Here is a 25,563-nt window from a genome sequence, read left to right as displayed (position 1 = left end):
TGCAAAGCTGGTGCAAACAGTGCTAGCATTTCGTGAGACTATCCGGCGGGCTGGTTGCTTTGCCCTTTATAAGACCCAGCGCGAGCCATCACCAGTCAAGAGATGTTCATCCATCGCGTGTACACACTCTCAATCGTCTTTTGGCCTTGTCTACTGCGGCAGATAGTGGTATTTTAGCCAGGTTGGTGAGTACATGATTGCCAACAAAGGCAGCCAGCAAAGCTAACTGTCGCTCAGCAAAGTCGTAGTCCTCTCCAGAGCTTGGCCGCCGCCTCCGCCAGTGTCGCAGACTGCAACAACATCCTTGCCCGCACCGCCCTTGTTTCCCGCGGGACAATCCCTTACCACCCATCAGACGACAAACATGTGTACGAAAATCATTCACGTCTTCAAATGCGGTCATCAGCAAGTCGACCTGGCACCCTGCGCTGCGTCAAGAGTCGCAAAATGCCCGAACTCACAAGACAAGAAGATCAATCACGATCAACGCTGCTCAAATTGCCAAAGATGACAAGGTGAGACTCTTCTGAGTGAGCTCGGCTCAGCCATGGCTAACAGAAATCAGTCTCATGGGCATAGCCAATTGTAATACAGTATAGGACGACAGAAGAACAGCGATCCACCTTGAAGGCAATGTTTAATGGTCTACAAATCAGTTGTTGGCAAGGCTTCAGGCGGCATTGACTTGTTTTTGGTCCTTTTGCCTGCTTCATTAAGTCTCATGATAGGTATATCCCTCGGCGTTCGGCAAGTCAAAAAGGGCAGGTTTAGCGTGGCGTACGGTTGCTTGGAGCGGTCGAAGCTTCTAGCGAGTACTGGGAATAAGTTTTGGCAGAAATATTGAACATGCTTCAGAAACAAACCGACGTCACTCACACAATGCGTTGTTGTCGCTGCGGGAAGAAGACAAAGAGAGTTGTTGTCTGCGGCAAAGTTTGCACATGCGTCTCAGCATGCGTGGGCCTGGATGAAGTGCGAGTGGAATGATTGATCGTGCCGTTGTCGAATTGCTACAGCATGATCAAGAGTGAGCTGCATCTGATACGTACCTCTTGCCCATGTCATGATTTTTGAGTTGTCACAAACAAAGCAGCGACTGGCTGTCAAGAGCCGGTACGGGCCGAGTGGGCATTGCAGGATACAGCAGCTGGCTGCAGGCTTGCAGGCACTTGGGCAGCTTTCCGCTGTCATGGCAAAGCCTTAGACGAGTGAAACGTGGCTGCAGGGGCACAGAAGCATCTATCCTTTTGGCCCAGAGCTTGATAAATTACTACAAACGAGGACACGAGCTGTGAGCAGTTGCAAACAGCCGAGCTAGAGGGAGAGAGACAGACATGTGAAGTGTCGGTGAGATATCTGATGAGCGAAGTTCACAGGTGGCCGAAAAGTGGAGAAGAAGCTCGCAGAGTCGCAGCCGAGAATCCGCCTCGACTTGCCCTACTTCCGCAGCGCTTAGCAGGCCCGACGTCTGGTCATTTTTCTGACGGCAAACATGTCGATTGAAATCAACTGGGAAACTCTGACCACAGGCTCTGATGGCGAAGCGCTGGCAGAGAGTATCAGGGCCTTCATTCATGATCGCTTCCAGAAGATTGCTCTTCCGCGTATGATACGCTCTGTCAAATGCCACGCCTTCGAGTTTGGCAGCGTTGCTCCAACCATTGAGCTCAAAGATGTCTGTGATCCATTACCAGACTTTTATGAGAACGACGCCGACGACAGCCAAGAGGACGATGAAACTCCTGGCCAAGTCGATGAGAACCAGCATAACCTTGTTACTCCCAGGCCCGAGGAAACGCGTCCTCACTATCACCACAATCCTTCCTTGAGCCGCGACGAATTCCACAATCCTCGCTTGACAAATTCTCGAGAACACGTAGGAAATCCAATTCTATCACGAACAGCAACCCCAGGCATCTTGGGAGGCACCTCAAATCTGGGCTATTTCCACTTGCCACTATCAGCGGGCCTCTCAGGTACCACGACCCCACTGGCCGCTGTGGCCGGCGCACAATTCCACAATGCGCGACATGGTCCTTCTCAATTGGCTCAGTCGCCAGAAAGTAATTACTCTGACTCCGAGACACGGCACCGCTCAACCTCGTTCGGTTCGCTGACCCCTTCATCCTCAAAATCATCCTCACGTCCAACCTCAAGACATCTGGACTGGCCTGAGGACCCTTTGCATCACGTTGAGCATGACTCGAATGCGTCTCACCACGGAGCCGGTGACGAGCAAGAACGTAGCCCAGAAGATGTTCAGATGGTGTTCCACGTAGCCTACTGTGGCGACGTCAAGCTTAGATTGACTGCCGAGATATCATTGGACTATCCAATGCCAAGTTTTGTAGGGATTCCGTTGCAGCTCAACATCACCGGCCTCACTTTCGATGGTGTTGGTATATTGGCTTACATCAAGAAAAAGGCCCATTTCTGCTTCCTTTGTCAGGAAGATGCCGAGTCCTTGATTGGCGGGTCCTTGACAGGCGAGCACGAGGAGCACAGCAGTCATTCACCACAGGGCTCACGGAAGTTGGGAGCTCTTTTGGAAGAGATCAAGGTCGAAAGTGAAATCGGTCAACGTGAGGGAGGAAAGCAAGTTCTCAAGAATGTGGGAAAGGTGGAAAAATTCGTCCTCGAGCAGGTGCGTCGCATCTTTGATGACGAATTTGTGTATCCCAGCTTCTGGACTTTCTTGGTCTGAGGCAGTAGCAGGGGCTAGATGCGTTTTCCCATATCTCCTGATGTTTGCAACTGGAATGCTGTCGGGCTCTTCTTATTTGTCTTCATGCGGGCGACGAAAATACGATCACCAAGTCGTCCCCTCAAATTCCTCGTCTCATTGGTTCCTGATATTGCTTGTCGAAGGCAACAGAGTGCAGTCTGCAGGACCCGGCAAAGGCTCCCTACAGCTGTCAAATGCAAGCCTTCTTGTCCCACCAAGAATGCGCATCGGTCGATTTGGACAAAGCTCCTGAGGTTGCACTACAGTCGGCGATCACGACATACTCACCCGTTCAGGGCCAACAAATTCAATCACACAGCAGGCATAACCCTACGCTGCGTTGTTCACTTCTTGCCAGCGAATTTGAGCCCGTCATATAGGGAGCATCGCGAAAATAGTTAAATGAGACATCAAAATTGTGGTTGTTTTCTTGATAATTTTGATATGTCAAGCTTCCATCCGCTGGACAACATATCTTGAAGTACCGTGAACTGTACCAGCTCGAGACATACGTTTGGTTTCGATGGGAATTGCTTTTGAGCGCTGAAAGAATATGACAGCCATTGAGAGAACAAGGCAGATGAAAAGATGTCGTTGTTGTTATGGTCAAATTTCAAAGCGCACTATTCGTGCTTCAGCGGTTAGATCTCAAGGATAAGACTGATGTAACCACGGGACGGCTACCGGATTATACTTGTATCTAAAAAGGGTTTCTCATTATAAGAGTGGTATCTGTGCTGAAAGTTCAAAATCAAATGCTTCATTCTCCGTCTAGTAAGCGACCATGTTTGCCAAGCCATCAAGCTCACGCTGGTAGTTCTTGTGCTGAGAGATAGCGTACGAGAAGGCAGTTGTGAAGTCCTTTGCGCCCTTGGCAAGGGATATGGCCTCCTTGAAACTGTTAACCTCGGTTTGGGAAGCAGTGACAACACCATAAGAGTCGACAACATCGTTGCTCTCGGAGAAAGTGACGCCGGGTAGCTGACAAGCATCCTTGACGAATGCAACAGCTTCGCCTGTGGCGCCGATACTCTTCAAGTGGCCGAAGGCTTCTCTCACATAGTGCAAAGCTCGGCCGTTCTTGCGGAGAGTGGCAATGCTGTCAGCTCCACCAGGAATGAAGATGGCATCATACATAGTGCTGCGTTGACCTTCCAAGTTGTGGTCAGGAACAAGACCCTTGCCTGACTCCTTGCTCTCGCCAGCAGCATAAATAGGTGTACGACGAGGAGCAATGGTAAAGGGAAGAGCACCCTGAGCTGCCAAGGCAGCCTTGACTGCATTGTAAGCAATAGAGTCATAACCGTCTGCGATGAGAATGGCCACCATTCTGGTTGCGATGGTCAGATTCTTGGGAGGGAAGTCCTCCTGAGAAAGGTTCTTGGAACGCTTTCCTGAGTTGACACGACGGGCCTCCTCAGGGATGTCAGCGCCAACCATCTCTGCAACTCCACGAGCGAGGTCGAGATCAATCTCACACAGCCTCTCAACCATGCGTTTGTACACAACCGGGTCGTCACAGTGATCGAGCTCGAAAGAGAGTGCGTTCATGATGTGCATCTTCTCGTGCTCAGACATGGAGTTGTAGAACAACTGAGCTTGGTTGTAGTGTTCGGAGAACTTCTTGCTGCGTAGACGAGTCTTCATGCCGGCAACCTTCTGAGGGAAATCGACGTAACCGCCCTCGTCGGCAGTGGCAGGCTTTGTGGCCTCGAAACGGTTTGGCCAGTAGTTCACAGTTCCCTTGGTGATGCTGTGACGCATGGCTCCATCTCGGTTCTGGTTCATGACGGGGCACATGGGCTTGTTGATGGGCAGCTCCTGCCAGTTAACACCAAGACGGGAGAGCTGGGTGTCCGAGTAGGAGAAGTTGCGGCCTTGCAACAAAGGATCATCTGAGAAGCCAATGCCTGGCACGACATGACCGGTACAGAAAGCAACTGTAGGAAACGGGGTTAGCTTTTTAAAAAAAAAAAAAAAAAAAAAAAAAAAAAAAACAAGTGCTGGGTACATGTGAGCGTTTTAACGTACCTTGCTCAGTCTGGGGGAAGTATTCATCCGGCTACGATGTAGGGTCAGCACAGTGTAGACGTAGAACAGCACTTTACAATCGCGTGCTGCAATAGGTTATACGTACGTTGCGGTTAAGCTCGAGTTCTCCAATGTATCTCACTGGGAAATCTTCTTCAGGCCAGATCTTGGTAGCATCCAGAGGGTCGAAATCGAAATCGTCTGCCTGGCTTTCGGGGATGGTTTGAATACCAAAGTCCCACTTTGGGTATTGGCCTCCCTCAATTGCAGTCCAAAGATCCTTGCGGTGGAAGTCGGGGTCCTGTCCTGCCAGCTTCAAGGCTTCATCCCACACGAAACTGTGCACACCGAGATGAGGAGTGAAGTGGAATTTGACAAGGTGAGACTCTCCCTTGGCGTTGATCAACTTGTAGGTGTTCACACCAAATCCTTGCATCATGCGGTACGAACGAGGAATGCCTCTGTCAGACATGGCCCACATGAACATGTGGGTCGCCTCAGAATGAAGATATTGGAAATCCCAGAAGTTGTTGTGAGCGGTTTGTGCTTGAGGAATTTCGTTGTGAGGTTCGGGCTTGCCGGAGTGGATCACATCGGGGAACTTGAGAGCATCCTGGATGAAGAAAACTGGAATGTCATTGCCAACAATGTCCCAGTTACCTTCCTCGGTGTAGAACTTGACGGCAAAGCCACGAACATCTCTGACAGTATCCGCACTACCTCTGCTTCCCAGGACTGTTGAGAAGCGAAGGAAGACAGGTGTGGTACGCGAGGTATCGGTTAGAACACCAGCAGAAGAGACATCCGAGGCACTCTCAAACAGCTTGAAAGTTCCAAACGCTCCAGCACCTCTGGCGTGAACAACGCGCTCAGGAATCTGGACAAGAATCAGTCGTCGTACAGTGAATAGCTTTGGAAGCGGCAGGACATACACGCTCGTGGTCAAAACGGTGAATCTTCTCACGGCTGGCGTGATCTTCAAGTAAGGCAGGGCCAGTCTTGTCGCCGGATGCAACTCTGAGCCAATCGTCGGTGTTGGTCTGCTTGACGCCATAATCCGTCGTGATTCTGTTGTTTGAGTCCATGTAGTTCTTCATGTTGTCACTCATGGCCGCAGCTTTGGCGTTCTCGAAAGGCTCGCCGGTAACGGCCTGCTTGACGGTGTCTGCAATTCCTGGTGCCATTGTGATAGATGTGGAGGAGAAGTAGTGACTTGGTCAACGCTGAGCTTTGTGCAGCGGACGACGCGCCTGATATACACCCACTGATGGCCGGAGCTCGGAGGGAAACAGCTTACAAAAAGTGACGTACGTAGGTAGACCAACATGTGCTTCTGCCCTGTCATATCGGAGAGGCATATATGAGCTTCGACAGCTCATATCCTACCCAATTGGGCCTAGAAGCCTTACAAGGGCAGAGCCGCGCGTGCCCGCAACCAGTCACAGTGCACAAAGTCCGCCTACAAATGAGCTTTTGGATCGATCTTGAGCAGGCATTCTTCGTGCCTCGCTTTGTTTACGAGTGTTAGGCATACGTCAGAGAATGGCACATCGGCGATTCCTTGGTGAGAAGCAAGATGTGGAGAAGACCGGCCCAATCAGCAATCATGAGATCTTAAGCGATGCGTCTTGTTGCGGTGAATTCCGTGCACTCAGGCAAGCATGACCCATGTGCGACTGAAACATCTCTTCATCACGCCGCCAACCAACCACGAACACGCCTGCGCACCAACGGGAGTTGGTTGCGAATGCGAGCCATGGACTGCCGGACTCATTGACAGAAAGTCATGGTGCGCGTTGACTGGACTAACTCCGCAAAAGGCACAGCTGGACAACAGAGCTGTCAATGGCACGCAGGCATGCGATCGGCAGTGGGGGCGTTCCCGGAAAACGCGAGATATACGCACAAACTATGATAAGCTGAGGACTTGCTTCCGTACACCCTCGTATCAAGAAGAGTATTGTTCACTGTCGGTATCTCCCGGCTAGGTATTCCTAGGGTATGACCGTGTTAGAGCCTTCTGAGAAATGCATGAACAGCCGAATAGCCTAGGTAGAAGCTTCAGCTGAAGATTGTGAGGCACTTAGATCTCAGTTCTGCCAATGCCGTCCGGGTGCAGAACATGATGAACTACTACCTAAGCATTCGCTCGGCAAGATTACTCTGCAGAGGACTGCGATATTTACTACAGCACTCAAGGGTATCTTGGTAACTGCTTGGTATGAACGGTTGTCGTCTAGATAACTCTATCTTCGTTCACCCACGTGTCACCAATGCGGCTCTGCTTTGGTTTAGAGCCGCATCTTTTTTGCTTTTCGCTTTGAACATCCGACCGGGCCAGACTTCCGGTAAAGAGAGGAAGAGAAAAAAGGACAAAAATATACATATATCTTAGCCATGCTAGTAATCAATTGCGGTCCATGGGGTATTTCCGTCTTCAGCGTGTCCGAACCAAATGCGATAGCGAGAGCCTGCCACCTCGAGCAAGTTTGTTCCCAGGCAAAGGCGGAGTGAAGAAAAAAAAAAAAAAAAAAAGGCTATATCCAGCCGTCCTTGTACGTACGATCTGGCTTACAAACTAATACATTGCCTGCCATACTTCATCATTATGGATCTAACCATCTCTGATTGCGTAGTAGAGTCCTTCAAGAGCAAAAGCAGGTCTTGTCTTCTCTCAAGGATACTTTGATAAATTCTGGAGATCTGTTCGGGCGGAGTCAGGTGTCTCCTGCCGCCAGTTCCAGCGCTAGCCGTAATCAGCTAGGTTCGAGAGGAGAACGAGAGACGGCGGCTCTTGTCGAGAACTCCGGACAACAACTTCAATGAAAGAAAGCTATGCGACAAGATCGATGATAGATGATACATGATAGATTGTTCCATCATTGTGCTCATCAGTAATGCTATACTGCTAGTCAATGTTCTGTTGTGATGCATCATTACTTGATGGCTACGGAAAATACTTGTTCATGTCTTGATGTGCCTGACACCGATGAGATAGATGGTATTCCTGGTGAGCATGTACAGTAGTGTGTCAACTAGCTTGTATATACAGTTCAGTAGACTTTCGTCAATCCCCATCCTTGCTTCATCACTCTTACCCAAGAAAAGGCAACATAGCTGATGATGTAGCACATGCCTGTGAACAATACAAGGCCCCAATACTTTCCATCACACGCTTGGAGTAGCGCTCCTGCGATTGGCAGACCCGTTAGCGTGCCCAAAGAAACAATGGTGTAGCAGGTGGACTATCGAAGGGGTTAGTTCCAGAAGTTTGACTCGATGCAGCGGATTAATCTCACATAATAGCGGCCATACGACTCTGTTTCGCAGAGCTGGCCGACACAGACAGGAGTTAAGCTGATGTTGGATCCAGAGCCAAATCCGAAAAGAATAGCAAAGGTGATCGTCAGACCAAGAATTGTTGAGTCGTTGCTAGCACCAGAGGCAGAGAGAACTGTTGCAGGAAGCCAAAGACCCATCGAGGACAGAGCGCAAAGTAGCAGGCAAACAATCATCAGATTCACTCTTCCAGCCTTGTCGGCGAGATATCCAGGCGCCCATCTGCCAATCACGCTGCCAGCGTTGAAAATTGCAATGAGCTGGTATGCGAAAGTTGTGCTGAAAGCACCCGAACCTAGAGCATAGGATGTCAGGTATGAGATGGGAATGAACAGTCCCCATTCGGCGAAAAAGACTCCAATCGTGGTCAGGGCGAAAGGTACGTCTCTGAAGATTCTAAAATCGGGCAAGACGCTGCCGCCAGGTTTGGGTGGAAGCCGTGAGCGTATAAAGAGATTTGCCATGAGGAGAAGGCCAATATAGATGAAGCCCTGGATTCGTGTAGCCCACTCCCATCCGACCTTGGGGAAGAGATTCTGTAACATCAGTGGGAAGATAACGCCGCCAACAGCGCCGCCCGTCGCTGCAACACCAGTTGCGTTGCCGCGTCTTACTAGGAACCAATGGGAAATACTGGAGACGGCGGGCGTGAAGATCAAACTCGTTCCAATGCCTCCGAGGACTCCGAAGCATAGCATGAAATGCCAGTATTCTGGGAGCCACACATCAGGAATCATCCATCGTTGCAGCCACATTCTTGAGACTTACTAGTACAGATTCCCAACAGCTGGGTGCACACGATGAGTGAAATACTGCCACACGCTACAAGCAGACGAGGGCCTTTTGCGTCAAAGTATGGGCCGATTTGCACGCCACAAAAGAATGAAAGAAAGGAGTATACACTGAAGATCCACGATATTTGACTCTCCGTATAATTGCTCAATTGATGAGTTGCCAGGTAGGTTTGATAGATTCCTTTTTGATGTAGTCAGTCAGCCATGAGACTTTGTTGTTGAGTGCATGTAACACAACTAACCTATCGAGTTCATAAGTCCAAGAGCTGCAAGCATGCCGCAAAAAGACCCAAACACGACCAACCAGCCCTTGCCACCTTCTGGGTACGAGACATCCTGGTCTGAGAGACTCTTCGACTCTATGTCTCGATACAAAGAATGCGGTTTCTCATTGTCCGTCGAGCCATGGTAGGTCAATGGCACAATAGGTGGGTCCGTGTCAGATATGCCATTCGAAATGGTACGTTCGGGCTTTGTGCCGTGAGGCGACGAGGCTGTCATATGTTTGTTTGTAGGCAGTCCTCCAATACTCTGCGCCAATCCAATCAAGATGACCCTGCGAATTGATGTCGAAGATGAAACAGAAAAGGAACAGTAACTGAGACTGACTGTCGGGAAAGTGTGTTGAGTATTTCATTATTTTTCTCCGCCTCCCAGGAGATGGCTCGGCCCCGGCCGACGGCCAAACATACCCCAGATCTAGTTCTCCATATAGCAGTTCTTTCCGACGAGGCCTCCGTCTGCGGACTTTGGAGCGACAATCCTTTGAGAATAGACATAGGAAGCATGCAGATTCATGAGATAGGGAGAATTTGATTATAGGACGTCAAGTCATTTAGCTGGGGCATCAAGCCCACTAGCAATAATTAGTAAAGGTACTTGTACCTGTTCTATTCTATATCCTCCTCGCCAGCATCAGCCTCGACCTTTTCAAGCCTTTCCATATTTTCCTTGTCAAAGACAGTCTCTTTTGGTATCCGTTGTTGTCCAAAATCAACAACCGGGCCTATGAGGTCCCTCCACTCTTTCCTCCTATCCATCAGCATCTTGACGCCTTCACTAACCAAGTTTCGGCTGATGGCCACACCACCAGTACCACCTGGTCTTCCCTTGCCTGCACCTTTCTTGGGCTTACTCATCGTGCGATTTCGCTTCAAGTAAGCTGTGTTGATCTGAGAGTCTAGATCATCTGCAATCGTAGAGTATTCTTGCATGGCCATACGCTCCTCTGTCAGCTCCAGCACACGTGCTTTTCGAGCAGCATTTTCTCGTGATACGCGCTGAAGCTCCGCTTGCAGATAGCGCAGACGGGCAGCGACTTCGTCATCATACTGCGAATCATAATCTGGAGTTGCTTCAGGCGTTACAAAGCCGCAATATCGCAGCTCTTGTAATGTTCGCTGTTCTAGGGGCGCAAAGTCACGACCTGCGTTGGGTGGGATTTTGTGGTGATCTGGGAAATGTGTCGCAGGCTTGTATGAAGCCACGGCGTCTGATGACTCGTCGTTGTTCGTAGGTTGCTCATTCTCTTGACCGCCGGCAGTGCTTTCTCCATTGGTCATTGATGTGTCGGCATTGCCGTTGCTTTGGTCGTCTTTGTGGAGGTGAGGATCATGACGGAAACCACTCATGAGACGTGATATCAACGGTCCGGCCGAGATCTGAGCGGTTTCAGCGACATCGTCATTCATGTCTTCAACATTTCCTCGAGGCTCGTTTGGAGGCAATCGAAGATTAAAATCGTGATGGCTCACACCGTCTTCCTTGGCCCAGACTTCAGTGTATGGCATGGGTCCTCGCGGTGGTATAAGATATGGTGTCACGCGATCGCCGCGTTCTTTCAAGAAGGCGACGTCTTCTTCGGTCAGCGGACGGATATATGGCTCGACATAAGCCTGAAAGGTGGAGAAGTTGATCTGACTGGCGGGTTTGGCGCTACTAAAGTCCATGTCTGGTGGAGTTCCAGGTGTCAGGTCGTGCAAGTCATCGTGGGGAAAACGAGCAACGCAGAAGATTTCTTTTTTCTCTTGGTCGGTCATGTCAGGGGTCCAGTCGCGAATATGGTAGATGGTAGGGTCGTCGAATTGGGTGGGATCGTTGCCGAAAGTTTCGTAATGGGCAATTGCGGGAGCGGGTGGAGGCTGGTGTTCGGCATCGGAGGGAGCAGGTGATGAGGAATCATCGTCGAGAGCGGGTTTGGTAGCAGAGGGAGACTCGGGTGGAGGAGAAGGCTGGCCGTCCTGGCGGGCGAGGCCATGAGCGCCAACGGCAGGGGGCCGATGTGAGTCGTTCTTCTTTGCGTGGCGGGCTCTCTTGCGCTGTTCGGCCTCGTCTTCGCGGCGCTCTCGGTCAAGCTCTTGGTCGGCGCGGAATTTTCTCTTCCTGGAAAGTTCGCGCATGCTGCGGTCACAGGCATCACTGAGGGAGCGAACGTTGGGCAGAACGTGCGAGTGGATGCTGTCGTGCAAAGCGTGCAGGCTCGAGGCGGAAGGCGGGCTGGTGGAGTTGGTGGCGTGCTTTTCCATCAAGGCGTCGATGGACAAATTGGGCGATAGGACCAGCAGCGAAGTATGGAGATACGGGGTGGTGGTGGGCGCAGGATTGGCAGCGGCGCTGGTGCCGGCATTGGCTGTCGCGGAGGACATGGCGGATGCAGACGTCTCACGCGGGCGAGCTGAAGAGGGCGTGTTCTTGGACGAAGGGGCCATAATGGCTGGGCGAGGACATGGAGGATGTTGTTGTCGTCGAGAGGACTGGGTCCGGGTGACGGTTCATCACAGACGAGCTTGGCCGCAGACTTGACCACCTCCGCACAACCCACGCATGGCTGGCGGCCGTGCGCGATTAAGCTTTCTGCCTTCCCCTCGATGCCGCAATGCGCCGCGAGTCGTTCTTGTTCTTGGTCCATCATGATCCGCCGTCCCGGCCGTGTCAGCCGCCTTGCAGACCTGCCTATCTTCGTCTTCGTCCTCGTCCTCGCCTCTGCCTTTGCCTCTGTCGCCCATGTTTCTATCCTTCTATACATCTTGATTTGCCATGGCTCGGCTCATCGTTGTGTCTTGACACACTGTCCACTTGTCTTCGGCTCTTGGCCTCTCTGCTCTGCTGCTGCCGCCCTCTTGATCATTCACTAACCATGACGAGTTTACGTATCGACACGTATGATCAGTCTTCGAACAGGCTCGTGCCACAGAGCGTAGCCTTCGGTGTCCCACAAGACACCAATGTTCGCACTCTGACATCTGGCTCTCAGTCTCCACAGAGTCTGGGCTTCCTCTACGTCCCTGATGTCGCCGCCGTGTGCGCCCAGTCTGTGCCGAGAAATGTCACGACATATCGAGACTTGCCCCCAACCAACTCGATTGTTGCCATAGCTCCATGGCTATCTCCTTCCTGTACTCTCAGCTATCTTCAGGCTGCCTCCAATGACATGGTTGCTGCCTTTGTCTTCTATCTACCTGACCAGTCCGATCCTCCGCTAGCGCCTGCGAATTCTCCCACCTGGGACTTGGGTGACGGCGGCCACTGGAAGTCTGTTGTCGGATATCCAGTCTATGCCATCGATTCATCCGTCGGCATCATGACCATGCAACAATTGGCCCTCTATTCTGGTAACGCTTCTAGTGTGCTCAGCCCTCAAGAACTTGCCGAATATGGAATCGATGCAGACACGCATTTGCGTCTTCTGATTGACATAAATTCCAGTAGTAGTGGCGGTACCAACCTCCCTAGCATCTGGATCTTCTTACTGATTATCCTTGCAATCCTGATATTCATCATTGGCGCCCTCTCTTTAACCATGCACATCCTTCAGAGGAAGAGACGCAATGACTTGCGTGCCCGGATAGCCCGAGGCGAAGTCGATATCCAGGCTTTGGGGCTTGGAAAGCTCACCGTTCCTCAGGAAATCATAGATCAAATGTGCACCTACACACCTTCTGCCGTCGTACCTGCAAAGGGAACAGTAGAAGCTTTGCCTCCTCTTGAGCAGTCTACTTGCGCTATCTGCTTGGATGATTTTACCGAATCGCAAAGTCAAGTTCGCGAGTTGCCTTGTAGGCATGTCTTTCATACCAACTGCATCGATCTTTTCTTGCTAGACACGTCTTCCATGTGTCCTTTGTGCAAGCAGTCTGTTTTGCCAAAAGGCTATATCCCTGGAAAGATCACAAACGCTCACGTCAGAAGAGAGAGATATCTCAGACGGAATGCCGCTCGGCGGGCCCGTCACGCTGCAGCTGGAAGTGAACCGCCTGATTCCAGCAATCGTGTCTCTGGCCCACAGGCTTGGGGTTCCGCCAATGTTAACGGGTCACCTCCCGCACACGCTCCTCCGATAGAGATGACATCTATAACAGAGCACCATAGTGCGCACGCGACTCAAAGCAACCCTATTGCTCATCAGGGAAGAAGAGAGTGGGCGCGTGCACGCGCGCTAGCCATGTCTGGGCTTCAGAGCTCTTCTGCAAACGAGGGCGACCCAGAACTGAGGACTTCAAAGGCACGCAAACTTCTGAGGAAAGTGTTTCCAAACTTATGATTGTCTGATTGATTTTACGAATGTTATGGTGCGTCTTGTTTGTATACCCCCTTCCTGTACCCGGCCCAGTCATCAACACATGTTTCTCCTGTATCATCTGCTTCCATCCTCCGCTTTGCCTTTTGTCTGTATCCTGCTAAGTTCAGCGCCATCTTGCGAAACAGTAAAACGACTTGATATCAAATCTCTCATGGTGTCGTGTCGTGGGATACATCCATCTGTACTATGTGCTAGACCCCACCCAGTGCCTACTTAACTCTTCACCATCTACTCACCCTTCCAGTAGCGGATTATGGCCAGTGACCACAAAGTCGTTCTTCTATTGACGACATTAAACAGGGCAGAACTTGCGTTGTCATGTTTCGATGACGAGGACGAGCACTTTTTGACTAGTGTTTTGTTCTCGCTCTTCCGTGAATATCCTTTCTCAATCAGAGAATAATATTGTGATAGCCGGACTTGTCAATATGAACTGGTCGGTTAGCTCAGTTGGTTAGAGCGTGGTGCTAATAAGATCCTTCAATAGAGGCTCAATATTGGTACGCCAAGGTCGCGGGTTCGACCCCCGTACTGACCATCATATCATCTTTTGTTGGCAGGCATCATGTTTTTTATCAAAAATCGTTGAATCATGGTTGTTGGGAAAGATTCTTTTTTGTAGGCCTCAGAGCTTCGGCTTGGCGTTATGGCGTCGCTTGATCTTGTCTGCTCTCTCGGGTCACGCTTATGCTTTTGAACATGATTGTGCCGTTTTGGGACATACCTTTGCTCATTGATATGCCAGGAGCATGACCAAAGAGTCACAAACAATTGCACACGGTGAGGGATACGTATCTGTATATCGTCAATTATGGTGGATGTCTGGTTCCAAATACTCGAGTAGGTTCGTGCTATATTCAGACCTGTGTATTATAAACATTTAAGCCCCTGCTATGCCCAGTCGGATTGACGACGCTGTCCGGATGATACACAGCAGAGCATGATGTTGTGTTGCTATATACGATGCCCTGTATCTCTGGCAACTGTTCTCTCCCAGATCAAGCCACCCATTGACATTTCTGAATGTGACCACGAACGTGTCAGGGTTATCCTGTCAGCAGACTCGAGAACCTTTACCGCAGTACTCGTATGTCTTAAATCTGAAAGGATCCGCCTCTGACTTCCGCTTCCTCGACACCAAAGCTAAAGACAATCAAGTAAAGATCTTGCAACCACCGCCACTCCTCATTCCTGCTTAGCCACATGACTGCTTTGGCAACCTCAACAGCAGTTAGGCTTTGGCCGGACAGAGATGCTAGAGATCGGAGGCTTTGATCAACAACAACCAGTCGTTTGTAGTGTTCAAGTAAACGAATCTGCCACGACTGATTGCCGAAACTTTGTACCGGAAGCTTGTGGGCGAATGAAGCAAGAGATTGATTCGATTTCCCTGAGAAACCGACATTGAAGGCTGCCTTGAGAATAAGACAGCGTAGGCGCAGGAGATGCTTGCCATCTGAATTTGCGCGTGCGGTAGACGAGGTACGCTGCGAGTCTGCAGACTCGGAGTAGTCGCTCAATGTTGATGCATTACTAGACCAGCGATCGTGATGTTTGGCACCACGCGTCGAGCCACCAGAACTTGCGGGAGCAGCAGGCCCAAGTACTAGAATGTTGGGGACAGTGACTGATTCAGGAGACGACACTGTGGTAGCGTCATCGAAGATTGTTGTTGGAGTCTCTGGTGGCGGCAACGGCGCATCGTAGTACTCGCTACTCAAACTAGAAGGAGCTCGCTCAGATGGACCCATCGAATGTTGTGACACCGACGAGGCGAATCCGACTTGACCAGGTCGTGGTGTGCTTCTGTCAGGACGCAGATGACTCCAGCTCTCTCTGAAGATATCTGACAGATCCCAACAAGCTTGAATAGCTAAAGCTAACAGTTCATCGAGTCTCTTTGTATCCCGACCAACGTGCCTTAGATTAAAGAGTGCCTCAGCCAGAGACCAACATGCTCTCAATAGTGCATCAGTCTCCCGAGCCAGTGAGGTCGACCTTTTCATCATTCGATGACATAGAGTCACATAGAAATCCAAGGTTCTTTCCTTGAACGCCTCGGGAAGGTGGCGATCATGTGTGTTGTAGAGATGATTGTTCATTTCGAAACTGACTCTCAAGATGGAGTCTACAGATTCGTCACCACGGAGGCGAACGTCGAACAGAGCTTGACAAAACTCTCGACATGTTTCTAGAATTTGCAGTGTATGTGTTCGATCGTAGTATGATTCGTAGAGCTGCTTGCAAAGGTGCCAACAGCTTCGCCATGCCTGTTCATGTGGGGTGCTTGGTAGCGATTCTGCTCGAGTTCGCTGACGATGGCTGGAGCTCAAATTAGAGAGAGTATTACACAGCGTCCAACATTCATTTAGTGCAGAACGGAGCTCAGATACGTCGTCGACTGAATCCCATCGCGACTGAGAATCTTCCTTGTCTTTACCAGCAGTAGTATTCGTTTCTGGGATATCTTTTCTCCATCAGTATCAGCCGTAATCAGTGAAGCAGAGGTTTGACAAACCCTCGAGACTAGATGTACGTCTTGACCGTCTCTTCCATTCTTCTTCCACTTCTTGCCGTGTTTGGGCTCGCGGAGTAGGCCTGTCAACGCCTTGCTCAAGTGGTATATCTGTGTTCAAGGGCGAGGTAATGGATGATAAACGCTTGTCTTCTGGGCCCAAAGCTGCATCAGGTGTGCTTGGAGAAATGCAGGCGTGTCCAAAATCGTGCTTGGATGTGTATGTACTGTTCTCCGAATCTGGATGACCCGGTCTGTTCTGGTGAGGTTTGAGTCAAACATTCAGCTGACGAGGTGTCGATAGCTACTAACAAGCTCTTTGAAGTCGGCCGGCACATGTATGGCTGATGGAGGCGTCTCGTCCGAATCAGATCGTGACCGTGAAGCGACAGCGGTGTCTAGTTTGGTGAGCTGCCTCAGTCTGATAAGTTATAGTAAAACCAATTAACTTGTATCGATAATGCGTACGCTTTCTCGACTCATGGGTCGGCTGGACTGAATCTCAGCACCGGAAAAATTATCTCCAACTTGATCTTGGACGTCCTCTTCAATATCCGTATTCTCTGTGCCGTTCGAGTCAGTAGGCGAAGGATCGACCTGTTGAGGATACGGAGATGGGGGAGGTGCTAGACTGTCCGAGTTCGTAGAAGACCTGATCACGATGGTTAGCATAACTCTCGACGAAGACGGCATTGAGCGGACCTCTTAGAGGTGGGATTCTCGGCTTGATATGGAAGCGGAGAGTTAGCGAACGCGCCAAACATAGAGCTGGACGACATGTATGGCGGTGCCATTGCCATGTTGAAATTGGTTGGTGGCACAATCGAGTCGGAACTGGTTGGACGATGGGAGGAACGTAGACAGGTCACATCTACATAGCAAGCATGCCCTTGACGACAATAAAGCGAAGCGGAGCTTCACATGTGCAGTGGCCAGGCAGCACAGTTCACCATTGTGGACATATGCACATGTACGAGATGGATCAAGTACACGTCAAGATTGAGGAGTTCATCTGCTCTGGGATACACTGTGAGAACGTCAGCTTACCAGAGCCGAACTCAGCACAGACTTGCGGCGAGATCTTCCAAGTTGCGCGGCTAATATGTAGGCCATATGCGTTTGGCGGCTCGCTGATGTTGCAGCCATTGAGGTGCTTCATGTAAGCGCCAGGCTTTGCCCGACGAGCATGGATGGCCCTGTTCTACTCGACCTTCAAACGAACGCATAAAGACAATATTGGATTGAACAAATAATCAGCAAGGTTGTACAAATGGCATAATGCCAGCGAAGCATAGTCTTTGACGAGGAAGAGTGCTGGTGGTTGATAGATTATTCCTTAGCAGTAACTTGACATGCACTGTGGAGGAGAAAACACGTGGCGAAAGTCGCAGTGGTGTCGGAGGATGGCTCTTTTTGCATTGCTGAGATAAAAGCCATCTTTAATTTATGAGTACGAATATGTTTTTGACCAAATTAACATGACTAAACGAGGAGACTTCCACATGAAGAGCGCAGGAAACAGTATAAGATGCCAATATTCCGGCATGATGAATGCTTGGTATCTGATACTCCTAATAAGCGTCTCTTCAGCTCTAGCATCTCCGCCGATGCTCTCAAATGCTATTCCAATTCTTTAATACAATTGCAACAATGAATTTCCTTTCAGCTATCTAAACGACCATGCTTGAAAACCAAAGAACCGGGTATCTCAAGAAAATTCAATCCTGTCTGGTGCAGGACATGCTAATAAATCGCTTCCATTTTTGTGTTCAGTCTTCCGGATACTTAGACATGAGCTCTTCGATTTTGGGGATAAGCTCTGGTATGCGGAAAGGTTTTGGCATGACGTCGTCCTAGAAGAATGATCAGCACACCGAACATCGAACGATCGCATGTCGGTCTTACCATTCCAGCACTCATTGCCGTTTCAATCTGTTCATTCCGAGCATTGGCTGTCACTGCGATGACTGGTACATGGCGGACAAACTTTCCTTCTTTTTCGAATTCTCGAATCTTCCTCGTACAAGTCAGTCCGTCCATAATAGGCATCTCCTGATCCATAAGGACGACGCTCAATTCAATTCGTTCCGATTCGGGGGTGACGTTTTCGGTATCTGCCTGGTGGTTCCAATAGTTTGACTTGCGAAGGACATCCAGGGCCTCGCCACCATGATTTGCGACATGTACAACACAGCCCAGGTTTTTCAGTTGTTTGGAAAGGACTCTTGCGTTCACGATATTGTCTTCAACGATCTAGGTTCCAGATTGTGAGCGAGAAGAATCTGGCAAAACGGAACAGAACCAACTTACGAGAACTTTGATAGGTCTTGCCACTGAACTCTCGGCCTTGGCATTGACGACAGTAGGCACCTTCTTACCAGTCGCGTCACTAGCAGTGCGGACGGCAGGCCGATTCAATCCTTCAGCTTCGGGGGGAGCACTGCTTCGCTTTGCCTTAACCCAGAAAGCGAAGGTAGAGCCAACCCCAAATTCGGACGCTACGCCTTGAAGACCGTTAGTAATGCGTGGAAGCTGAGCAGGAGAGAGTTGAAACATACCAATCTCACCCCCTTGCAATTCTGTGAGCTCTCTGCTGATGAACAGACCTAGCCCAGAACCTCCGTATTGTACGTGGGTTCTAGGGGAGGCTTGCGAGAAACGCAGGAAGAGCATCTTCTTCTCTTGCTCATTGAGTCCACGGCCTGTGTCCTGAACGGCAAAGTGAATGTATACGTCTTCGCCATCACCCCAGTCTTTTTCTTTGGTAAGATCCGCATGTTTGTTGCGTGTGGGGAAATAATTGACCACGCGATTCTCTAGTTCCGAGAAACGTTTCGTCGCGGCTGCTAGCGTGACGGTAATGGTCCGCTTCTTTTCAGTCGTCGTGAATTTGATTGCGTTGGTGGTGAGGTTGATCTGGCAATTCGTTCTTAGCCCAAGTGCACCGCAATGCCGACGCTATAGTTACCAATACTTGTAAAACGCGGGAAGGATCGAACTTCACCCAGTCGATACCGAGCTTCTTGTACGATTCATCGACGACGAATTTCAGTTGAATGTCGGCAGTTTGGAGTTCGCCTTCGTGCATCTTCAATGCACGTTGCGCTACTGTAAGAGGCTGTGCGTCCACTGGAGTGACCAGCAGCAATTGCGAATCAAGCTTGCTCAAGGTCAAGATATCATCGACGCTGTGAATTTAAGTAAGCATGACTACCGAGACAAATTCTTGCAGAGAGGCATGTGATGACCAGCCCCGAAGAAGAGGACTTACATTCGTTTTTGATGCTGATATCAAGTAAGCATAAGTCCCAGTGAAGGTTCGAAGATAGGATGTGACAGCCTTTGTCAGGAGGGGAATAACTTACTTGTGCGCAAAGAGCGATGGTCTGAGCCGAGTCTACTGTGCTCGAAAGGATGCCATCGATTGTCTCGGTATTCTGACTCTTGCTGAGGAACTTGTCGATGGGTGAGACCAGCGAAGCTTGACCAGCGAGGCCATCTCTGAGTCGGCTCATGGTCGTAGTTATCTCGTCGGCACACTGCAATATGGCTGAGAGAGGGTTACGCATCTCATGCGAAGTTATATCGATGAAGTTCTCTTGTTGTCTCTTAAGCTCCACAGCCTCTTCCATCTTGCGTTTCTGGAATCCTTCGGCCCATTTCTGCTTGCTGATGTCTGTTAGACTGCCGAACACGCTTTTGAGGTTTCCATCTTCGTATTTTTCTGGGTAGGCTGAGAAAAGCACCCATCGATCTCCCTCCAACCCTTCGGAACCATGCCATTTTGACTTGAATCGAAATGTGCCGGTTTGTGGCTTCTTCTCGACGATGAGATCGTGCCATAGTTTGTTGATAAGTTCGCGGTCCTCATCATTGACAGCATCCATCCAGTGATGATCTGGAGTGTTTTCGTCTCTGGAAACTCGAGAAATCTCGAACCATGTGTCGTTGCAATAGGTAATGGTGCCTTCGGAATCAGCTATAAACATGCCGACAGGCGCAAATTCCGCCATTCTCGTGAATTTTGTTTCACTCTCAATAGCCTCTTGAGTGCGAGCCGCCAACTGTTCCGAGAGTTCCATCCTATCGATCGCGGCAAGCTTTGCTGCCTTTTGGCCACGTCGAATCTCCTCTTCAAAGAGAACAACAGAAGCCAAGGAAGTTGCAAGCTGCCTATTGAGCAGCTGAATGAATAGACTGTAGTCTTCATCGTATGGTCTTCGAGGATTGACGCCCATGACAAGAAATCCGAGCACAGCTTCTCCAGTTGTCGGATGTATGGGACAAATCACAACATTGCGGCAAGAGTCATCAAAACCTCGCCCACCGAGCCCTTCCAGAAGATTAGCAGGAAGATCAGCTGTACCAACCTCGAGGAGAACAGGCTTGTCGGTCTTCATCACTTCACGAAAGACTGGGCCCAGGCCTTCCATGCCCCCCTTGAGGTCGAAGCACGAGACCGCTACAGGATGGTCCTCAGGCACACCCAGAGTGCCTTCAAGAATGCATTGCCTGTTGGCCATGGCGCTGCTAGAATGCATGGAAGACGCATCACTGTCAGTTTCGTCCTGGACAGAGTACAGCATGACAAAAGGTGTGTCGTGTTCATTCAAATCCAGGGCGGCGAGGACCTCGCTCCAGAATCCCTTGACATCTCTTGCTGGAGCGGTGCGTTCACCAATCTCGCGGAGCGTTATCATGCGTCTCTCAGCAAGCTTTCGCCTCGTCTTTTCGAAAGCAGGATTGTATAGACCCATAACACTACCGTCGCCTCCAACCATGGGAATTATGGACCAAGAGAAGTACGTTTCTTCAAGATAGTCGCCACGCATAATGAATAGCCGGTCGTCGTCCTTCATGGTCGCTTCACCAGTATTGAGCGCATTGGCAAAGACATCCTTGACTTCAGGCCATATCTCGGACCACCCATCCGCATAACGCTGTCCCATTAGAGCCGGGTGCTTCTGACCAGCCAACATAACATAAGCCTCATTGTAGATAGCGACCAATTCCTGGCCCCAGTACATAGCAGCCGGATGAGGACTAGCCATAATGAGGTTACACATCTGGCGCAAGTCTGATGACCACCCTTCGATAGAGCCTAGCGGAGTCTTCTCCCATTCAATGCTTCGTGCGAACTTGATGTGCGGAGGCATCGAATCGCTTACGGGTAAGCGCGTCCAGTCGAAAGAAGGGCCTTCCTGACAAAAGCCAGCCGACGAACTATCGAACCAGTCAACATTGCCCGCAGTTTGGGCGCAGAGTACTTGCTCGTTAAGAAAAGAAGGATGAGTGTCAAGTAGCGTCGTGTCACGGACACTCAGCGGCGAGATCTTGTGAGAGTCGAGAGAAAGAGATCCCGACCAAGTCGATTGAGCCTTGACGTCGGCTGCTTCGGTCGAAGGAATGATGGATGGAGAAATCTCTGCTGGGGCGGGAGCCGAGGTTGGAGCAGGTGCTGCACTACCAAAATAGTCATCTGGCTCTTCCACAGTTGCAGGCAGAGCAGAACTTGAGATGGGCAAGGAGGAAGACGATTGTGGGATAGACATAGCTGATGTCGAGGTTGAGTTGGATGAGTGGCGGCTTGCAGACGTAGCCAAAGCACCATTAGAGGTCAAGGCAGCCGATGCGCCGCTGATGATACGCAGTCTCTTGCGCAGGGTCGAACACGACCAGCTGGTGCCAGCATAGACATGGGTCGGTAGAGGTACACTGAGTGGCTCGCCGCTAGCTTGCGAGCCAAGAACCCACGCCTTGAATTGTGCAAAGGCGGCTTCATCTTGATCTCGCCCAACGCCTGTCAGGGCGCTGAGGAGATCAGGAGATGAGCGCAAAGCCCTATTTGTAAAGATAGGTCGTAGTGATGGCTCTGTGGTGTTTGTGCCATCGGCCAGGTCGACTATGATGGCAGGGCGGTCATCGTGGTCCAGGAGCTCGAGGATGCCGATGGAGTTAAGCGACAATTCACCACGCAAATCGGGGGAAGCACTGCGGGCGGTGCTCGAACGGTCGATGGAGCGGCGCAACGAGTTGGAGATGGTGCCGCGTGCCAGGGTCACAGTCTTGACATGGCTCTCCTCATTGTTGGCCTTGCTCAGCATCGTGGCTCCTGCCTCGAACGAGGTGAAGCGCGGTGGCAAGTGCGGACGCGGCCGCGGAGAGTTTGAGAAGAATAGCGGCGATGGAGGCTGTAGGCGATTGATAGAAGGCCCGGTAAAAGTGAAGCGCTCGTGGCGTGGGAGGAGACGGGGCTTCTTGCGTAGTGGGGGCGCGTCAATGGCGTCGCTGGACACGGATTGGAAGACGGGCGGACGCGATGGAGGTTGCAGCGATATAGAGGATGGTTTGTCGGTCGGTGAAGGGGTTGTGTTGGCGGCCGAAGTGGGTGGGCGTGGTGGAGGCGGTGGAGGGCGGAAGTGGTGTGGATCAGGGTGAGAGCGCTTCTTGTCCTCTGTCGCTTTGTGGTGCTGTGTGTCCAGGTCAGAGGCGGTCGGGGTGGCGGTCGGCGGGTTTGGCATTCGTCGCGATACCTCAGCGGTCGTGGTTACAAGAGACACGGCATGGCCGTCTTCATTGCGCTTGAGAGGTTTCAATCTTGGCTGGGACGGCGATGACGTGGGTCTCGGGAGCGACAGGTCTGCGGCAGGCTCTGTAGAAGGGGCAGATGGATAGACAGATGCTGAGGGCGATAGCGACAGCGAGAGCGATGGCGATGGCGAGTGTGTGGTCGCAAACGTGGGCGAAGCGATGAGAGTAGATGCGGCACTGGATGGCGATATCCTACGTCGTGTTTGGGCGGGAGGGCGTCCGGGCTTGCGACTATCAGAAGTCATCAGAGGCCAGCAACTCGTCCATCTAAACTAGTGGCCACACTGCAAAATCAAAGTCGCAAGGACGGCGTCGATGTCGAGGCTTGCTGATTGATACTGGATGATTGCACCTGATGGGCTAATCACAGCGCCATCTGTCGATGGACTATTACTGACGATCCTCGGCTTTGTCTGCTGCTACTCCCCACCTGTCTTGATTATCAAGTACTCTGGCTTCCTAACTTGTCACGTTGCACCTCTAGAATCACGCAATCCTCTACTGCCATATTTTTGTGTCAAGTAGGTACTGAACTGCAGTGCATTTACCTCCGCTCCAGTGCCGAACACAAACTTGAAAAAGTGAACGAGGACAATTCCCGTGTACGTTACTGGAACGTTTCGAACCCACTCACTACATGGTCCATCTTGCAGCACAATCTGCGCTAACAGTCGCTGGTCCTTTATTGAACAGACTCGCCGCAGAGACGATATGTCTTTATCCCACAGCCTCGCTTTCATGAAACAATTTTGCGAAAGGAAGAAAGCGATGCTTGGATGTCGTTTGTGTACAAAGTGATTGGTTGCCCTAGCCGCTACAGTATGCAGCTGGCTCTGCTTCACTGCCCACATACCAGACTTCCGGCGCTTGACAGGCCGTTGCCCTGGACAGGGAGGGCTCATACCGGTTTGGTGAGCACTTCTACAAGACGCCTGCTTGTCTCGTAGTTGGCCTTCACAATGCGCCATATCGAAGCCCTTAGGCAAGAATTGATATTTGCGAGTGTCTCGATACAGTCTTTTGACACTGACTCGTCATCGAAGTCAATTCGATATCGAAGTGCTGTGATTCCAGACACGCCAGCGGATTCCAAATGCTTTTCCAATGCGGCTTCAAAGCCACCGCGAGTATCAATCATGGCGATACATACATTCTTCAAGGCTGACGAGATCCTCATGATCCAGTCGAACAGCCTGAAGAGTGAACTCGTAAACTGATCGGGTTACATATGACTAGATAGTAGATACATTTCGTACAGTTCGGGTCCTCTTTGTCATGTTCTTTTCGGCGTTGCCTTCGTTGGCATCCAGTGCCTCTTTCTTCGGCCAATCTCTACAGATGTCGATATTGCTGCGAGGGAAACACAGCTCCAGAAACACAAACAGTAAGTAATCGACGACGACGCAGAGCACAAATAGCTTGCCAGCCCATATACCACAACCGTAATATCTTTTGAGACGATCAATCAAGGCAAAAGATTGGGAAGCAGGAGAAACATGCTTGCCATAGTTGCGCCATTTAGCATCTTGTTGGTCAGAATAAAACTCATGAGAGAACTGTTCCTCGTTTCCAGTAATCAGGTCGTAGACACGCTCAGTGCGGCGGGCAATGTCGGCCCAGCTGTACATCATGCGGACCTGTTCATGGAAGCGATCCCTACGAACGACCGTACGCTTCTGATCTTGTCCCATCAGCAGACCCACAGCTTCGCTGGTTGCACGGACAAGGTCATCTTCTTCAGGTTTGGCAAACACAGTCATGTGGCCGGGGAGGACCTCGGGAATTCCACCGACTCTCGTGCATACAATGAGTAAATTGCAGCTTGCGGCCTCTACAAGGACGGTTCCAAATGCCTCGGTCAAGCTGGGATGCAAATATATGTGACCTCGAACCATGACATCGCGAACTTCTTCATGACGCACAGGACCTAGAAGGGTGACTCGATCGTGAAGGATATGACGGTCGAGCATTTGCTCTAGATCGATTGCTTTTGGACCAGAGCCGGCGATGATGAAGCGTACGTTTGGATGAGAAGCGAGGATACGGGGGATGGAAGCGATCAAGAGATCAGTTCCTTTATTGTAGAAAAGACGCGAGATGACGACAATGGTAATGGTGTCATTGGGGCCAAGCGGCTGGGAGGACTGAGGAGGCGGAGGTGGTAGAGCGGAGCGCATCGAGGGTTGGGTGGCATCCTGGGGATGCAGAGGACGGAAGTTGGAAGCGACAACAGCGTTTGGGATGACGGATACCATGAGTGGATCAAGTGAGGCGCGGAGGACGGTGTTTTCCTTGCACGTGTGACTGACGCAGATGACATGGTCGACATCGCTGAGAGTAAACTTGAGCAGCTTGTTGGTCAAAATGCTGGCAGCATCGGCGAAGCCAAACAGACTGTGATCAGTGAAAACAGTGCGCAAACCCATGGTGCGAGCATGCAGGATGGCCTCGTGGCACAAGCTGCTCAGGCTGGCATGGCCATGGACGATGTGAATCTTCTCACGAATGACAATGTTGCGGAAGATGGGGAAGAAGGAGAAGACAGTAGGAAAGGTGGTCTCACGGTAGACGACGAAGAAGGGCACGTGGTAGACCTTGAGACCATTGGTCAAGTAACGGATGCCAGTGCGGCCCTCGTACTGGTGGGTGATGATGATGACCTTGTGACCACGGTCAATGAGCTTCTGCGACAACTGGTAGATGTGACTTTCGACTCCTCCAGGCTGTGGAAAGAAGAAGTCGCTGACCATGGCGATATTGTAAGGCATGATGGCGGTCGCATTGTCGGTGGATGCGCTGGTAGCCACGACTGAGCGAGCAGCGACCAAGGAGAGCGAGCCAGTGCGCAGTCGAGGCAGTGACGACCAGCAGCCCTGAACGTGCTGTATGAGCAAGGTAGGGACTGCACCTACGTTGTGGAGCAACCGCAGCAGTAGCAGCAGGCGCGAGGCGCTTCGGTCCGGAGGTCTCGATCGGCATGCCGACTCGC

At 50.9% G+C, this 25,563-nt stretch overlaps 8 protein-coding genes across 8 annotated transcripts; 2 read left to right on the top strand and 6 right to left on the bottom strand.

Moving 5' to 3' along the window:
• Window positions 1-1,492: 1,492 nt before the first annotated feature.
• On the top strand, window positions 1,493-2,704 carry M437DRAFT_37312 (uncharacterized protein; the record flags this gene model as incomplete). Its single annotated transcript, XM_041019604.1, has 1 exon — window positions 1,493-2,704. The coding sequence occupies one exon, from the start codon at window positions 1,493-1,495 to the stop codon at window positions 2,702-2,704; it is 1,212 nt and encodes a 403-aa protein (XP_040884306.1).
• Window positions 2,705-3,496: 792 nt separating this feature from the next.
• Window positions 3,497-5,853, bottom strand: M437DRAFT_36956 (CAT2 catalase; the record flags this gene model as incomplete). The annotated part of the gene is made up of 4 exons (XM_041019543.1): window positions 3,497-4,665; window positions 4,757-4,787; window positions 4,863-5,633; window positions 5,689-5,853. The coding sequence occupies 4 exons, from the start codon at window positions 5,851-5,853 to the stop codon at window positions 3,497-3,499; spliced, it is 2,136 nt and encodes a 711-aa protein (XP_040884305.1).
• Window positions 5,854-7,809: 1,956 nt separating this feature from the next.
• Window positions 7,810-9,390, bottom strand: M437DRAFT_37722 (putative MFS monocarboxylate transporter; the record flags this gene model as incomplete). The annotated part of the gene is made up of 4 exons (XM_041019695.1): window positions 7,810-8,001; window positions 8,056-8,807; window positions 8,864-9,070; window positions 9,132-9,390. 4 exons carry the CDS (start codon window positions 9,388-9,390, stop codon window positions 7,810-7,812), a joined length of 1,410 nt encoding a protein of 469 aa, XP_040884304.1.
• Window positions 9,391-9,779: 389 nt separating this feature from the next.
• On the bottom strand, window positions 9,780-11,597 carry M437DRAFT_35931 (uncharacterized protein; the record flags this gene model as incomplete). Its single annotated transcript, XM_041019347.1, has 1 exon — window positions 9,780-11,597. The coding sequence occupies one exon, from the start codon at window positions 11,595-11,597 to the stop codon at window positions 9,780-9,782; it is 1,818 nt and encodes a 605-aa protein (XP_040884303.1).
• A 491-nt stretch (window positions 11,598-12,088) lies between these two features.
• Window positions 12,089-13,429, top strand: M437DRAFT_22760 (uncharacterized protein; the record flags this gene model as incomplete). Its single annotated transcript, XM_041019049.1, has 1 exon — window positions 12,089-13,429. A coding segment is annotated over one exon (1,341 nt), but the record flags the coding sequence as incomplete, so codon positions are not given.
• A 1,133-nt stretch (window positions 13,430-14,562) lies between these two features.
• Window positions 14,563-16,655, bottom strand: M437DRAFT_37481 (uncharacterized protein; the record flags this gene model as incomplete). Its single annotated transcript, XM_041019637.1, has 4 exons — window positions 14,563-15,935; window positions 15,987-16,223; window positions 16,292-16,381; window positions 16,433-16,655. 4 exons carry the CDS (start codon window positions 16,653-16,655, stop codon window positions 14,563-14,565), a joined length of 1,923 nt encoding a protein of 640 aa, XP_040884301.1.
• A 1,097-nt stretch (window positions 16,656-17,752) lies between these two features.
• Window positions 17,753-22,504, bottom strand: M437DRAFT_37487 (uncharacterized protein; the record flags this gene model as incomplete). Its single annotated transcript, XM_041019640.1, has 8 exons — window positions 17,753-17,836; window positions 17,889-18,236; window positions 18,294-18,487; window positions 18,542-18,899; window positions 18,952-19,171; window positions 19,255-19,268; window positions 19,349-19,411; window positions 19,457-22,504. 8 exons carry the CDS (start codon window positions 22,502-22,504, stop codon window positions 17,753-17,755), a joined length of 4,329 nt encoding a protein of 1,442 aa, XP_040884300.1.
• Window positions 22,505-23,806: 1,302 nt separating this feature from the next.
• M437DRAFT_36926 (phosphatidylinositol glycan, class A) lies at window positions 23,807-25,342 on the bottom strand (the record flags this gene model as incomplete). Its single annotated transcript, XM_041019535.1, has 1 exon — window positions 23,807-25,342. The coding sequence occupies one exon, from the start codon at window positions 25,340-25,342 to the stop codon at window positions 23,807-23,809; it is 1,536 nt and encodes a 511-aa protein (XP_040884299.1).
• Window positions 25,343-25,563: the final 221 nt, after the last annotated feature.

The sequence above is a fragment of the Aureobasidium melanogenum genome (genome assembly GCF_000721775.1).
Source record: "Aureobasidium melanogenum CBS 110374 unplaced genomic scaffold scaffold_1, whole genome shotgun sequence".
NCBI classification, from domain to species: domain Eukaryota; kingdom Fungi; phylum Ascomycota; class Dothideomycetes; order Dothideales; family Saccotheciaceae; genus Aureobasidium; species Aureobasidium melanogenum.
Note: the sequence above shows the minus strand (reverse complement) of the source record. Positions and strands in the feature narration are given on the sequence as shown.